At 49.1% G+C, this 14,948-nt stretch overlaps 1 protein-coding gene across 1 annotated transcript; it reads right to left on the minus strand.

Annotated features, from left to right (window-relative positions):
- Window positions 1–797: 797 nt before the first annotated feature.
- LOC139412749 (centromere protein Q-like) lies at window positions 798–14,523 on the minus strand. The gene is made up of 8 exons (XM_071159433.1): window positions 14,251–14,523; window positions 13,795–13,916; window positions 13,530–13,699; window positions 11,472–11,540; window positions 5,322–5,451; window positions 5,116–5,235; window positions 3,226–3,297; window positions 798–1,410 (listed from the first exon to the last, which is right to left on the minus strand). Exons 1-8 carry the CDS (start codon window positions 14,366–14,368, stop codon window positions 1,243–1,245), a joined length of 969 nt encoding a protein of 322 aa, XP_071015534.1. The 5' UTR covers window positions 14,369–14,523; the 3' UTR covers window positions 798–1,242.
- Window positions 14,524–14,948: the final 425 nt, after the last annotated feature.

Raw genomic sequence — 14,948 nt, forward strand, 5'->3', positions numbered from 1 at the left:
GTTGAAATAAACCTGTCACCCAGCCTGTCTGGACTAGAGGCATTATCTCAGGGTTGAAGTAAACCTGTCACACAGCCTGTCTGGACTAGAGGCATTATCTCAGGGTTGAAGTAAACCTGTCACCCAGCCAGTCTGGACTAGAGGCATTATCTTAGGGTTGAAGTAAACCTGTCACCCAGCCTGTCTGGACTAGAGGCATTATCTTAGGGTTGAAGTAAACCTGTCACCCAGCCAGTCTGGACTAGAGGCATTATCTTAGGGCTGAAGCCAGCCAGTCTGGACTAGAGGCATTATCTTAGGGCTGAAGCCAGCCAGTCTGGACTAGAGGCATTATCTTAGGGCTGAAGTCAGCCTGTCTGGACTAGAGGCATTATCTTAGGGTTGAAGTAAACCTGTCACCCAGCCAGTCTGGACTAGAGGCATTATCTTAGGGTTGAAGTAAACCTGTCACCCAGCCTGTCTGGACTAGAGGCATTATCTTAGGGTTGAAGTAAACCTGTCACCCAGCCAGTCTGGACTAGAGGCATTATCTTAGGGCTGAAGTCAGCCTGTCTAGACTAGAGGCATTATCTTAGGGCTGAAGTCAGCCTGTCTAGACTAGAGGCATTATCTTAGGGCTGAAGTCAGCCTATCACCCAGCCAGTCTGGACTAGAGGCATTATCTTAGGGCTGAAGTCAGCCTATCACCCAGCCAGTCTGGACTAGAGGCATTATCTTAGGGCTGAAGTCAGCCTATCACCCAGCCAGTCTGGACTAGAGGCATTATCAGAACTATATTCATCATAGGAACTCATCAAAACAGACCAAAACCCTTTTACAGGTTTTTAATTATCATCTACAGCTAAAAGAAGAAACACTTAGGAAAAAATATATACATACAGATATGAACAAATGGGGCTCCTCCCATTACAGAATACAATGTTAACTATGTAGCAGTTAAAGTCAGGTGGTCCGTGCAAAGCCCATGCCAGAGCCATATATGGATGGAGTCCTGCTATTGTCCAACCAGCCTGGATAGAGTCCTGCTATTGTCCAACCAGGCTGGATGGAGTCCTGCTATTGTCCAACCAGGCTGGATGGAGTCCTGCTATTGTCCAACCAGGCTGGATGGAGTCCTGCAATTGTCCAACCAGGCTGGATGGAGTCCTGCTATTGTCCAACCAGGCTGGATGGAGTCCTGCTATTGTCCAACCAGGCTGGATGGAGTCCTGCTATTGTCCAACCAGGCTGGATGGAGTCCTGCTATTGGCTGACAGCTGTAGGTGGAGTGATCAGGCGGTCAGCGTGTCTGTAGGCTCGTTCCAGTAGGGTCTGGGCATCCTGGACCGGCCCTGATGTCTGGAGGGTCTTGGCTAGGCAACGGGCCGTGGTGACGGAGTGGCTGCTATGAACCAGACACACCATCTGCTCCTAGAAGGGGAGAGGACAGTTAGTGCTTCCTATTTCATCTTACGTTGCTCAGAAGTTGCCAAACTGTTTCTCCTTCAAGATTTTACAGGGTTTTTTTGTAACTTTTTTTTGACCCCTTCTTCCTCCCTAATTTCATGGTCTCCAATTGGTAGTTAGTCTCGTCCCATCACTGCAACGTACGGACTCGGGAGAGGCGAAGGTCGAGAGCCACGCGTCCTCCGAAACACGACCCTGCCAAGCCGCACTGCTTCTTGACACACTGCTCGCTTAACCCGGAAGCCAGCCGGAGGAAACAACTGGTGAGACGAGTCAGCGTTTCACTGCGCCCGGCCCGCCACAAGGAGTCGCTAGAGCGCGATGGGACAAGGACATACCGGGCCGGTCAAACCCTCCCCTAACCCGGAACGACGCTGGGCCAATTGTGAGCTGTCTTGTATGTCTCCCGGTCACGGCCGGCTGCGGCACAGCCCCGGGATCGAACCCGGTGCTGTAGTGACGCCTCTAGCACTGCGATGCTGCGCTACTCAGGAGGCCAAGATGTCACTTTTTAATGACATGTACACTACCGTTCAAAAGTTTGGCGTCACTTAGAAAAGTCCTTATTTTATTATTATTATTTAAACAAAAGTAAATTAAAACTGGCATCTTCATTAAATAGTACCCGCAAAACACCAGTGAAAAGGAGACTCCGGGATGCTGGCCTTCTAGGCAGAGTTCCTCTGTCCAGTGTCTGTGTTCTTTTGCCAATCTTAATCTTTTCTTTTTATTGGCCAGTCTAAGATACGGCTTTTTCTTTGCAACTCTGCCTCGAAGGCCAGAATCCCGGAGTCGCCTCTTCACTGTTGATGTTGAGACTGGTGTTTTGTGGGTACTATTTAATGAAGCTGCCAGTTGAGGACTTGTGAGGCGTCTGTTTCTCAAACTAGACACTCTAATGTACTTGTCTTCTTGCTCAGTTGTGCCCCCAGGGCCTCCCACTCCTCTTTCTATTCTGGTTAGAGCCAGTTTGCGCTGTTCTGTGAAGGGAGTAGTACACAGCGTTGTAGGAGATCTTCAGTTTCTTTGCAATTTCTGTCATGGAATAGTCTTCATTTCTCAGAACAAGAATAGTCTGATGAGTTTCAGAAGAAAGTTATTTGTTTCTGGCCATTTTGAGCCTGTAATCGAACCCACAAATGCTGTTGCTCCAGATACTCAACTCGTCTAAAGGCGGCCAGTGTCATTGCTTCTTTAAAATCAGCACAACAGTTTTCAGCTGTGCTAACATAATTGCAAGGGTTTTCTAAAGATCAACCTGGATTAGCTAACACAACGTGTCCATTGGAACACTGGATTAGCTAACACAACGTGCCCATTGGAACACAGGAGTGATGGTTGCTGATAATGGGCCTCCGAACGCCTATGTAGATAATCCATTAAAAATCAGCCGTTTCCAGCTACAATAGTCATTTACAACATGAACAATGTCTACACTGTATTTCTGATCAACTTGATGTTATTTTAATGGAGGGGAAAAGTGCTTTTCTGTCAAAAACAAGGCCATTTCTAAGTGACCCCAAACTTGTGAACGGTCGTGTTTCTGTCATAGACCTCCAGGTTATTCTGAGAGCTCTTAAATGGAAAATAATCTTCCCTGAACGAGTAAGCAGAATGTCGTAGATGTGTCTGGCCACTTCCTCTTCGACAGAACTCAGATCACCGCTGCAATAACAACCACAGCTATGAAAACCTGAGGCTCTCACTGGGACTGTTCATGGTTACCAAAATGCATGGAAACCTGTGTGGGTGGGTGTGTGTTATAGCTTGCTTGCTGACCTGTAAGGGTCTGTCTTTGCGCTGAGGTACAGGGGGGAGACGCAGGACTCCTTGTTCTGACAACTGGAGGATCTGAAACAACATGGAGAAGAGGAGAGAGTAGGGGGGAGAAGAGGGGGGAGGAGAGAAAGGAGGAGGAGAGGGGAGGGGGAGGAGAGGGAGAGGAGAGGAGAGGAGAGGGAGAGAAGAGGAGAGGGAGAAGAGGGGGAAGAAGAAGAGGGGGAGAAGGAGACAAACAGAAGCACAAACAGAAGGCTGAAATGACCTTTGACCAGGGCCCTGTTCCCTACATAGTGTTTTAGCCCAGGGCCTGTTCCCTATATAGTGCATTAGCCCAGGGCCTGTTCCCTATATAGTGTATTAGCCCAGGGCCTGTTCCCTATATAGTGTATTAGCCCAGGGCCTGTTCCCTATATAGTGTATTAGCCCAGGGCCTGTTCCCTATATAGTGTTTTAGCCCAGGGCCTGTTCCCTATATAGTGCATTAGCCCAGGGCCTGTTCCCTATATAGTGCATTAGCCCAGGGCCTGTTCCCTATATAGTGTATTAGCCCAGGGCCTGTTCCCTATATAGTGTATTAGCCCAGGGCCTGTTCCCTATATAGTGTATTAGACCAGGGCCTGTTCCCTATATAGTGTATTAGACCAGGGCCTGTTCCCTATATAGTGTATTAGACCAGGGCCTGTTCCCTATATAGTGTATTAGCCCAGGGCCTGTTCCCTATATAGTGTATTAGACCAGGGCCTATATAATGTATTAGACCAGGGCCTGTTCCCTATATAGTGTATTAGACCAGGGCCTATATAATGTATTAGACCAGGGCCTGTTCCCTATATAGTGTATTAGCCCAGGGCCTGTTCCCTATATAGTGTATTAGACCAGGGCCTATATAGTGTATTAGACCAGGGCCTGTTCCCTATATAGTGTATTAGACCAGGGCCTGTTCCCTATATAGTGTATTAGCCCGGGGCCTGTTCCCTATATAGTGTATTAGACCAGGGCCTATATAATGTATTAGACCAGGGCCTGTTCCCTATATAGTGTATTAGCCTTTGACCAGAGCTTTTGGGCCCTGGGGAAAATATTGCAGTATCAATGAAAGAACCAACAATGAATGTCACAATGACCAGAGGCCTATGCTCAGACCAGATACCCAAATATGGGCTTAGTTCCTATTTTCTAGTCCTTCTATTACAAAACCCATTGTAGGCCTTCTGAGAAGCCTGGAGGGAGTGATGCCTTCTGAGAAGCGCGGCGGGAGGCCTACAGAACGGCCCAGCTGTGGGAAAGCCCTACAGAACGGCCCAGCTGTGGGAAAGCCATACAGAACGGCCCAGCTGTGGGGAAAGGCCCAGCTGTGGGGAAAGCCATACAGAACGGCCCAGCTGTGGGAAAGCCATACAGAACGGCCCAGCTGTGGGGAAAGCCATACAGAACGGCCCAGCTGTGGGGAAGGCCCAGCTGTGGGAAAGGCCTACAGAACGGCCCAGCTGTGGGAAAGCCATACAGAAAGGCCCAGCTGTGGGGAAGGCCCAGCTGTGGGAAAGCCATACAGAACGGCCCAGCTGTGCGGAAAGCCATACAGAACGGCCCAGCTGTGGGAAAGCCATACAGAACGGCCCAGCTGTGGGGAAAGCCATACAGAACGGCCCAGCTGTGGGGAAGGCCCAGCTGTGGGAAAGGCCTACAGAACGGCCCAGCTGTGGGAAAGCCATACAGAAAGGCCCAGCTGTGGGGAAGGCCCAGCTGTGGGAAAGCCATACAGAAAGGCCCAGCTGTGGAGAAGGCCCAGCTGTGGAGAAGGCCCAGCTGTGGAGAAGGCCCAGCTGTGGGAAAGCCCTACGGTCTATGAGATATTTGAAGTAGTATTTGTACCCAGGTCTGGCTTACCTGCTGGTCACTCTCCTCCTGCTGCTCCAGTAGTTGTCGGAGGTTAAAACACTGGTTCTCCAGGGAGTCTCTCTCCTTCTCTAGCTGTTTTAGAGAGCCCACCACAGCACCCAGCTCCGCCTGGACACACAGTAGCAACATCAGATGAGATAACCACACAAAAATATTGAAACACACACACACACACACCCTTTCCAGTGTCTCACCACCAGCTTGTTGAGGATCTTCTTGCCAACGGCTGACTTCCTAGTCTCTTCCTGGTGTTGACGGGAAGAATGAATCATCATTTCCTGTTTCTGAATTGGGACTGACAGTTGAGCCAGTTTAGACAGGAACCTGGAACCAGAATGCAGTCAACGTGGTTAGCCAAGAAAGCCATCTTGCAGTAGGCTCAACTCGCTCAACATATACAGTGGGGAGAACAAGTAGTTGATAACCTGCAAAAATCGGCAGTGTTTCCTACTTACAAAGCATGTCGAGGTCTGTCATTTTTATCATAGGTACACATCAACTGTGAGAGACGGAATCTAAAACAAAAATCCAGAAAATCACAGTGTATGATTTTTATTTAGTTAATTTGCATTTAGTAGGAAAACCTGCAAAATTAGCTGTGTATCAAATACTTGTTCTCCCCACTGTATTTTTTTTAAAACTAGTCAAGTCAGTTAAGAACAAATTCTTCTTTACAATGACGGCCCTAGGAACAGTGGGTTAACTGGTCTAGGAACAGTGGGGTTAACTGGTCTAGGAACAGTGGGTTAACTGGTCTAGGAACAGTGGGTTTAACTGGTCTAGGAACAGTGGGTTAACTGGCCTAGGAACAGTGGGTTAACTGGTCTAGGAACAGTGGGTTAACTGGCCTAGGAACAGTGGGTTAACTGGCCTAGGAACAGTGGGTTAACTGGCCTAGGAACAGTGGGTTAACTGGCCTAGGAACAGTGGGTTAACTGGCCTAGGAACAGTGGGTTAACTGGTCTAGGAACAGTGGGTTAACTGGTCTAGGAACAGTGGGTTAACTGGTCTAGGAACAGTGGGTTAACTGGCCTAGGAACAGTGGGTTAACTGGTCTAGGAACAGTGGGTTAACTGGTCTAGGAACAGTGGGTTAACTGGTCTAGGAACAGTGGGTTAACTGGCCTAGGAACAGTGGGTTAACTGGCCTAGGAACAGTGGGTTAACTGGCCAAGGAACAGTGGGTTAACTGGCCTAGGAACAGTGGGTTAACTGGTCTAGGAACAGTGGGTTAACTGGTCTAGGAACAGTGGGTTAACTGCCTTGTTCAGGGGCAGAACGACAGATTTTTACCTTGTCACCTCGAGGAACCGATCCGGCAACCTCTCGGTTACTGGCCCAACCCTCTAACCACTAGGCTACCTGCCACCCCATCTGCCACGCTGATCCTCAACATTAAGGCCCCTCAACAGGGAGGAGGTCATAGACCTGGCCGTGTGGTGCCAGGACAACAACCTCTCAATGTGAGCAAGACAAAGGAGCTGATCGTGGACTACGGGAAAAGAGGGCTGAACAGGCCCCCGTTAACATCGACGGGGCTGAACAGGCCCCCATTAACATCGATGGGGCTGAAGTGGAACGGGTCAAGTCCACGTCACCAACGACCTATCATGGTACAAACACACCAAGACAGTTGTGAAGAGGGCATGACAACACCTTTTCCCCTACAGGAGACTGAAAATATTTTGCATCCCCAGATACTCAAAAAGTTACAGTTGCACCATCGAGAGCATCCTGACCGGTTGCCTCACCGCCTGGTATGGCAGCTGCTCGGCCTCCAACCACAAGACACTACAGAGGGTAGTGCTTACGGCCCAGTACATCACTGGGGCCAAGATTCCTGACATCCAGGACCTCCATACCAGGTGGTGTCAGAGGAAGACCCCAAACAATTGTCAGACTCAAGCCATCCACGTCAGATTGTTCTCTGTGCTACCAGAGGGCAAGCGGTACCGGAGCACCAAGTCTAGGACCAAAAAGGCTCCTTAACAGCTTCTACCCCCAAGCCATAAGACTCCTGAACATCTAATCCAAATGTCCACCCAGACTGTTTACATTGACCCTTTGTTTTTACTCTGCTGCTACTCACTGTTCATTATATATGCACCTCTAGCCTGTACCCCCGCACACCTCTAGCCTGTACCCCCAGCACACCTCTAGCCTGTACCCCCAGCACACCTCTAGCCTGTACCCCCAGCACACCTCTAGCCTGTACCCCCAGCACACCTCTAGCCTGTACCCCCAGCACACCTCTAGCCTGTACCCCCAGCACGCCTCTAGCCTGTACCCCCAGCACACCTCTAGCCTGTACCCCCAGCACACCTCTAGCCTGTACCCCCGCACACCTCTAGCCTGTACCCCCGCACACCTCTAGCCTGTACCCCCAGCACACCTCTAGCCTGTACCCCCAGCACACCTCTAGCCTGTACCCCCAGCACGCCGATCAGCCTGTACCCCCAGCACGCCGACCAGCCTGTACCCCCAGCACGCCGACCAGCCTGTACCCTCAGCACGCCGACCAGCCTGTACCCCCAGCACGCCGACGAGCCTGTACCCCCAGCACGCCTCTAGCCTGTACCCCCAGCACGCCGACCAGCCTGTACCCCCAGCACGCCGACCAGCCTGTACCCCCAGCACGCCGACCAGCCTGTACCCCCAGCACGCCGACCAGCCTGCACCCCCAGCACGCCGACCAGCCTGCACCCCCAGCACGCCGACCAGCCTGCACCCCCAGCACGCCGACCAGCCTGCACCCCCAGCACGCCGACCAGCCTGCACCCCCAGCACGCCGACCAGCCTGCACCCCCAGCACGCCGACCAGCCTGCACCCCAGCACGCCGACCAGCCTGCACCCCAGCACGCCGACCAGCCTGTACCCCCAAGCACGCCGACCAGCCTGTACCCCCAGCACGCCGACCAGCCTGTACCCCAGCACGCCGACCAGCCTGTACCCCAGCACGCCGACCAGCCTGTACCCCAGCACGCCGACCAGCCTGTACCCCCAGCACGCCGACCAGCCTGTACCCCAGCACACCGACCAGCCTGTACCCCAGCACACCGACCAGCCTGTACCCCAGCACGCCGACCAGCCTGTACCCCAGCACGCCGACCAGCCTGTACCCCAGCACGCCGACCAGCCTGTACCCCCAGCACGCCGACCAGCCTGTACCCCCAGCACGCCGACCAGCCTGTACCCCCAGCACGCCGACCAGCCTGTACCCCAGCACGCCGACCAGCCTGTACCCCAGCACGCCGACCAGCCTGTACCCCAGCACACCGACCAGCCTGTACCCCCGCACACCGACCAGCCTGTACCCCCGCACACCGACCAGCCTGTACCCCAGCACACCGACCAGCCTGTACCCCCAGCACACCGACCAGCCTGTACCCCAGCACACCGACCAGCCTGTACCCCAGCACACCGACCAGCCTGTACCCCCAGCACACCGATCAGCCTGTACCAGTACCCCCTGTATATAGCCTCGTTATTGTTGTAATTTTCCTTGTGTTACTTTTTTAATTGAACTGTTGTTGGTTAATGGCTTGTAAGTAAGCTTTTCACTGTGAGGTCTACTACACCTGTTGTATTCAGCTTTTCACTGTGAGGTCTACTACACCTGTTGTATTCAGCATTTCACTGTGAGGTCTACTACACCTGTTGTATTCAGCATTTCACTGTGAGGTCTACTACACCTGTTGTATTCAGCTTTTCACTGTGAGGTCTACTACACCTGTTGTATTCAGCATTTCACTGTGAGGTCTACTACACCTGTTGTATTCAGCATTTCACTGTGAGGTCTACTACACCTGTTGTATTCAGCATTTCACTGTCAGGTCTACTACACCTGTTGTATTCAGCATTTCACTGTGAGGTCTACTACACCTGTTGTATTCAGCATTTCACTGTGAGGTCTACTACACCTGTTGTATTCAGCATTTCACTGTGAGGTCTACTACACCTGTTGTATTCAGCATTTCACTGTGAGGTCTACTACACCTGTTGTATTCAGCATTTCACTGTGAGGTCTACTACACCTGTTGTATTCAGCATTTCACTGTGAGGTTACTACACCTGTTGTATTCAGCATTTCACTGTGAGGTCTACTACACCTGTTGTATTCAGCATTTCACTGTGAGGTCTACTACACCTGTTGTATTCAGCATTTCACTGTGAGGTCTACTACACCTGTTGTATTCAGCATTTCACTGTGAGGTCTACTACACCTGTTGTATTCGGCATTTCACTGTGAGGTCTACTACACCTGTTGTATTCAGCATTTCACTGTAAGGTCTACTACACCTGTTGTATTCAGCATTTCACTGTAAGGTCTACTACACCTGTTGTATTCAGCATTTCACTGTGAGGTCTACTACACCTGTTGTATTCAGCATTTCACTGTGAGGTCTACTACACCTGTTGTATTCAGCATTTCACTGTGAGGTCTACTACACCTGTTGTATTCAGCATTTCACTGTGAGGTCTACTACACCTGTTGTATTCAGCTTTTCACTGTGAGGTCTACTACACCTGTTGTATTCAGCATTTCACTGTAAGGTCTACTACACCTGTTGTATTCAGCATTTCACTGTGAGGTCTACTACACCTGTTGTATTCAGCTTTTCACTGTGAGGTCTACTACACCTGTTGTATTCAGCATTTCACTGTAAGGTCTACTACACCTGTTGTATTCAGCATTTCACTGTGAGGTCTACTACACCTGTTGTATTCAGCTTTTCACTGTGAGGTCTACTACACCTGTTGTATTCAGCATTTCACTGTGAGGTCTACTACACCTGTTGTATTCAGCATTTCACTGTAAGGTCTACTACACCTGTTGTATTCAGCATTTCACTGTGAGGTCTACTACACCTGTTGTATTCAGCATTTCACTGTAAGGTCTACTACACCTGTTGTATTCAGCATTTCACAGTAAGGTCTACTACACCTGTTGTATTCAGCTTTTCACAGTAAGGTCTACTACACCTGTTGTATTCAGCATTTCACAGTAAGGTCTACTACACCTGTTGTATTCAGCTTTTCACAGTAAGGTCTACTACACCTGTTGTATTCAGCATTTCACTGTAAGGTCTACTACACCTGTTGTATTCAGCATTTCACTGTGAGGTCTACCTACACCTGTTGTATTCAGCATTTCACTGTGAGGTCTACCTACACCTGTTGTATTCAGCTTTTCACAGTAAGGTCTACTACACCTGTTGTATTCAGCATTTCACTGTAAGGTCTACTACACCTGTTGTATTCAGCATTTCACTGTAAGGTCTACTACACCTGTTGTATTCAGCATTTCACTGTGAGGTCTACTACACCTGTTGTATTCAGCATTTCACTGTGAGGTCTACTACACCTGTTGTATTCAGCATTTCACTGTAAGGTCTACTACACCTGTTGTATTCAGCATTTCACTGTGAGGTCTACTACACCTGTTGTATTCAGCATTTCACTGTCAGGTCTACTACACCTGTTGTATTCAGCATTTCACTGTGAGGTCTACTACACCTGTTGTATTCGGCGCATGTGACAAATAAACTGATTTGTTCAGAGAAGACTGTTGCTGCACAGAAACCACTACTAAAGGACACCGATAAGAAGAGACTTGCTTGGGCCAAGAAACACGAGCAATGGACATAAGACCGATGGAAATCTGTCCTTTGGTCTGATGAGTCCAAATTAGAGATTTTTGGTTCCAACCGCCGTGTCTTTGTGAGACGCAGAGTAGGTGAACGGATGATCTCCACATGTGTATTTCCCACCATGAAGCATGGAGGAGGTGGTGTTATGGTGTGATGGTGATTTGCTGGTGACACTGTGTGATTTATTAAGAATTCAAGGCACACTTAACAAGCATGGCTACCACAGCATACTGCAGCAATATGCCATGTGTGACTATCATTCGTTTTTCAACAGGACAATGACCCAACACACCTCCAGGCTGTGTAAGGGCTATTTGACTAAGAAGGAGAGTGATGGAGTGCTGCATCAGATGACCTGCCCTCCACAATCACCCGACCTCAACCCAACTGAGATGGTTTGGGATGAGTTGGACCGCAGAGTGGCTACTTTGAAGAATCTCAAATATAAAATCGATTTTGATTTGTTTAATACTTTTCTGGTTACTACATGATTCCATATGTGTTATTTCATAGTTTTGATGTCTTCACTATTATTCTACAATGTAGAAAATAGTACAAATAAAGAAAAACTCTGGAAGATGGTGTGTCCAAAATTGACTGGTACTATATGAAAATAATCCATTATTTTGGGTAACATAAGTGCTCATAGTAGGTCCACTGTCCCCAGTCCTACACCGAGTTCTGTTCTCTCACCTGTTTTTCACAATGTTCAGATGTTCCTGCGACTCCTCTTTGTTAGTCCGTCTTCCGGCCAGAACAGACCTGAGGGAGCGAGGAAAGGAGAGAGGAAGGACGGAGGGAGAAAGGGAGAGAGGAAGGACGGAGGGAGAAACAGAGAGAGGAAGGACGGAGGGAGAAACAGAGAGAGGAAGGACGGAGGGAGAAACAGAGAGAGGAAGGACGGAGGGAGAAACAGAGAGGAAGGACGGAGGGAGAAACGGAGAGAGGAAGGACGGAGGGAGAAACGGAGAGAGGAAGGACGGAGGGAGAAAGGGAGAGAGGAAGGACGGAGGGAGAAAGGGAGAGAGGAAGGACGGAGGGAGAAAGGAAGGACGGAGGGAGAAACAGAGAGAGGGTTACAAATGAATCAGTTAGTAACAACAAGCCAGTGAAACCTTAAACCAGGGCTATTCAAGCGTCAGTTCAACGATGGGCCAGTGGCCATTACAGCGCCTCTGTTCTCCTAGACAGATGAACAGTGGCCGAGATTCACAGTCGACTTCCTGGGTGTTACTCACCGTATAGACAGGCCCAGTCAAGAACCATGATGGAGGACGTTACAGTATAGACCGGCCCAGTCAAGAACCATGATGGAGAACGTTACAGTATAGACCGGCCCAGTCAAGAACCATGATGGAAGACGTTACAGTATAGACCGGCCCAGTCAAGAACCATGATGGAGGACGTTACAGTATAGACCGGCCCAGTCAAGAACCATGATGGAGGACGTTACAGTATAGACCGGCCCAGTCAAGAACCATGATGGAGGACGTTACAGTATAGACAGGCCCAGTCAAGAACCATGATGGAGGACGTTACAGTATAGACCGGCCCAGTCAAGAACCATGATGGAGGACGTTACAGTATAGACCGGCCCAGTCAAGAACCATGATGGAGGACGTTACAGTATAGACCGGCCCAGTCAAGAACCATGATGGAGGATGTTACAGTATAGACCGGCCCAGTCAAGAACCATGATGGAGAACGTTACAGTATAGACCGGCCCAGTCAAGAACCATGATGGAGGACGTTACAGTATAGACAGGCCCAGTCAAGAACCATGATGGAGGACGTTACAGTATAGACCGGCCCAGTCAAGAACCATGATGGAGAACGTTACAGTATAGACCGGCCCAGTCAAGAACCATGATGGAGGACGTTACAGTATAGACCGGCCCAGTCAAGAACCATGATGGAGGACGTTACAGTATAGACCGGCCCAGTCAAGAACCATGATGGAGGACGTTACAGTATAGACCGGCCCAGTCAAGAACCATGATGGAGGACGTTACAGTATAGACAGGCCCTGTCAAGAACCATGATGGAGGACGTTACAGTATAGACCGGCCCTGTCAAGAACCATGATGGAGGACGTTACAGTATAGACAGGCCCAGTCAAGAACCATGATGGAGGACGTTACAGTATAGACCGGCCCAGTCAAGAACCATGATGGAGGACGTTACAGTATAGACCGGCCCAGTCAAGAACCATGATGGAGAACGTTACAGTATAGACCGGCCCAGTCAAGAACCATGATGGAGAACGTTACAGTATAGACCGGTCCAGTCAAGAACCATGATGGAGGACGTTACAGTATAGACCGGCCCAGTCAAGAACCATGATGGAGGACGTTACAGTATAGACCGGCCCAGTCAAGAACCATGATGGAGGACGTTACAGTATAGACCGGCCCAGTCAAGAACCATGATGGAGGACGTTACAGTATAGACCGGCCCAGTCAAGAACCATGATGGAGGATGTTACTCACAGTATAGACCGGCCCAGTCAAGAACCATGATGGAGGACGTTACAGTATAGACAGGCCCAGTCAAGAACCATGATGGAGGACGTTACAGTATAGACCGGCCCAGTCAAGAACCATGATGGAGAACGTTACAGTATAGACCGGCCCAGTCAAGAACCATGATGGAGGACGTTACAGTATAGACCGGCCCAGTCAAGAACCATGATGGAGGACGTTACAGTATAGACCGGCCCAGTCAAGAACCATGATGGAGGATGTTACTCACAGTATAGACAGTCCCAGTATGTTGTCTAGAGCCGTAATGGAGGACTTGGTCAGCGGTTTCCACTTCTCCTGACCTTTCAGCTTCCGGGGACCTGCAACTGTGCCACCTTTCTTCTTCTTCTGTGGTTTTGGCTGAGGGATCTGGCTGCTGGTTCCTGGCTGGGGCTCCTCCTGGAGAGGAGGGTACACGCAGACAGAATGATGTGATGAAAACAAAAAGGAGAACCGTATCCTCTCAGAGGTTTAATTCTTCAGAACTTTCTCACCTGAGATACTCTCCGTTGACGTGTCTTTATACCGGGCTTATTTGGCTTCTCGCCTGTCTTCTTGCCTTTAGGTGTCTTGGATGCGGCGCGTTCAGATCCCCGGACAGGCTTCATAATTTTAACTAGGAAAAAGAGACAACGTCAGACAGACAACTAACTAAATCAAGGCATACATGTGAAAAGTGGGGGAAAAACATAGCCGCTAAATAGATAATGATATGATATACAATCTGAAAGCTAGCAAACATGAGCACTGCCTAGACGAAACACGGATGTAGTTTTTTTTGTTGTCAACAACAGCTAACGTTAAGCTAGCTAAGGACCTTTTTACATTTTATACACAAGGTGCTTTAGTAGAACAGTTTAGAGGTGCAATTTCTCGTTGCAGTTAAGATCCAATGTCGGAGAATAACAATAGTTAAAACACTTAAAACAAACGTTTATAACTTGACTTACCAGTTTCGCGGTAAATTTCTTTCAAACATTTGTTTGTAATCATTGCGCATGCGTTATGAGCGGCAAGCAGGCCACTCCAGGCGGCCATGATGGAAAGGGCAATGAGGGCACTCCTCATAGAGGATGATAGGGGCCTCTAGTGGCCCAAAAGGACGTATTAGGCAGCGTTCTTCTCCTTAGCACAATTTACAAGTATGGCTCTCTCTGGCCTATCCATGTTTCCCCAGCCACCATCACTCCCAATCCAAACGGCTTTCTTAATTTAATGCACGTCTTCAAGAGGAAGTGCGTTCCAGGTGCATTCCACTCCTCAGTGGGCAGCGCCATTGAGGGCGTTCACCATTTTAAATATTAAACTGGGTGGGACTTTCAACTTCATTCGCTGATCCCTCCTGGTGACCCTTTTGGAGTCTGTTAGATGGGGTTTAGCTATATAATATACTGGTTAGATGGGGTTTAGCTATATAATATACTGGTTAGATGGGGTTTAGCTATATAATATAATGGTTAGATGGGGTTTAGCTATATAATATACTGGTTAGATGGGGTTTAGTTATATAATATAATATACTGGTTAGATGGGGTTTAGCTATATAATATACTGGTTAGATGGGGTTTAGCTATATAATATAATATACTTGTAAGTTAATACCTGTCTATTCAATATACTTCCATTTCATATGCGTTCATGGTGAAAT

Source organism: Oncorhynchus clarkii, chromosome 7 (assembly GCF_045791955.1).
Source record: "Oncorhynchus clarkii lewisi isolate Uvic-CL-2024 chromosome 7, UVic_Ocla_1.0, whole genome shotgun sequence".
In the NCBI taxonomy this organism is placed as follows: Eukaryota; Metazoa; Chordata; class Actinopteri; order Salmoniformes; family Salmonidae; genus Oncorhynchus; species Oncorhynchus clarkii.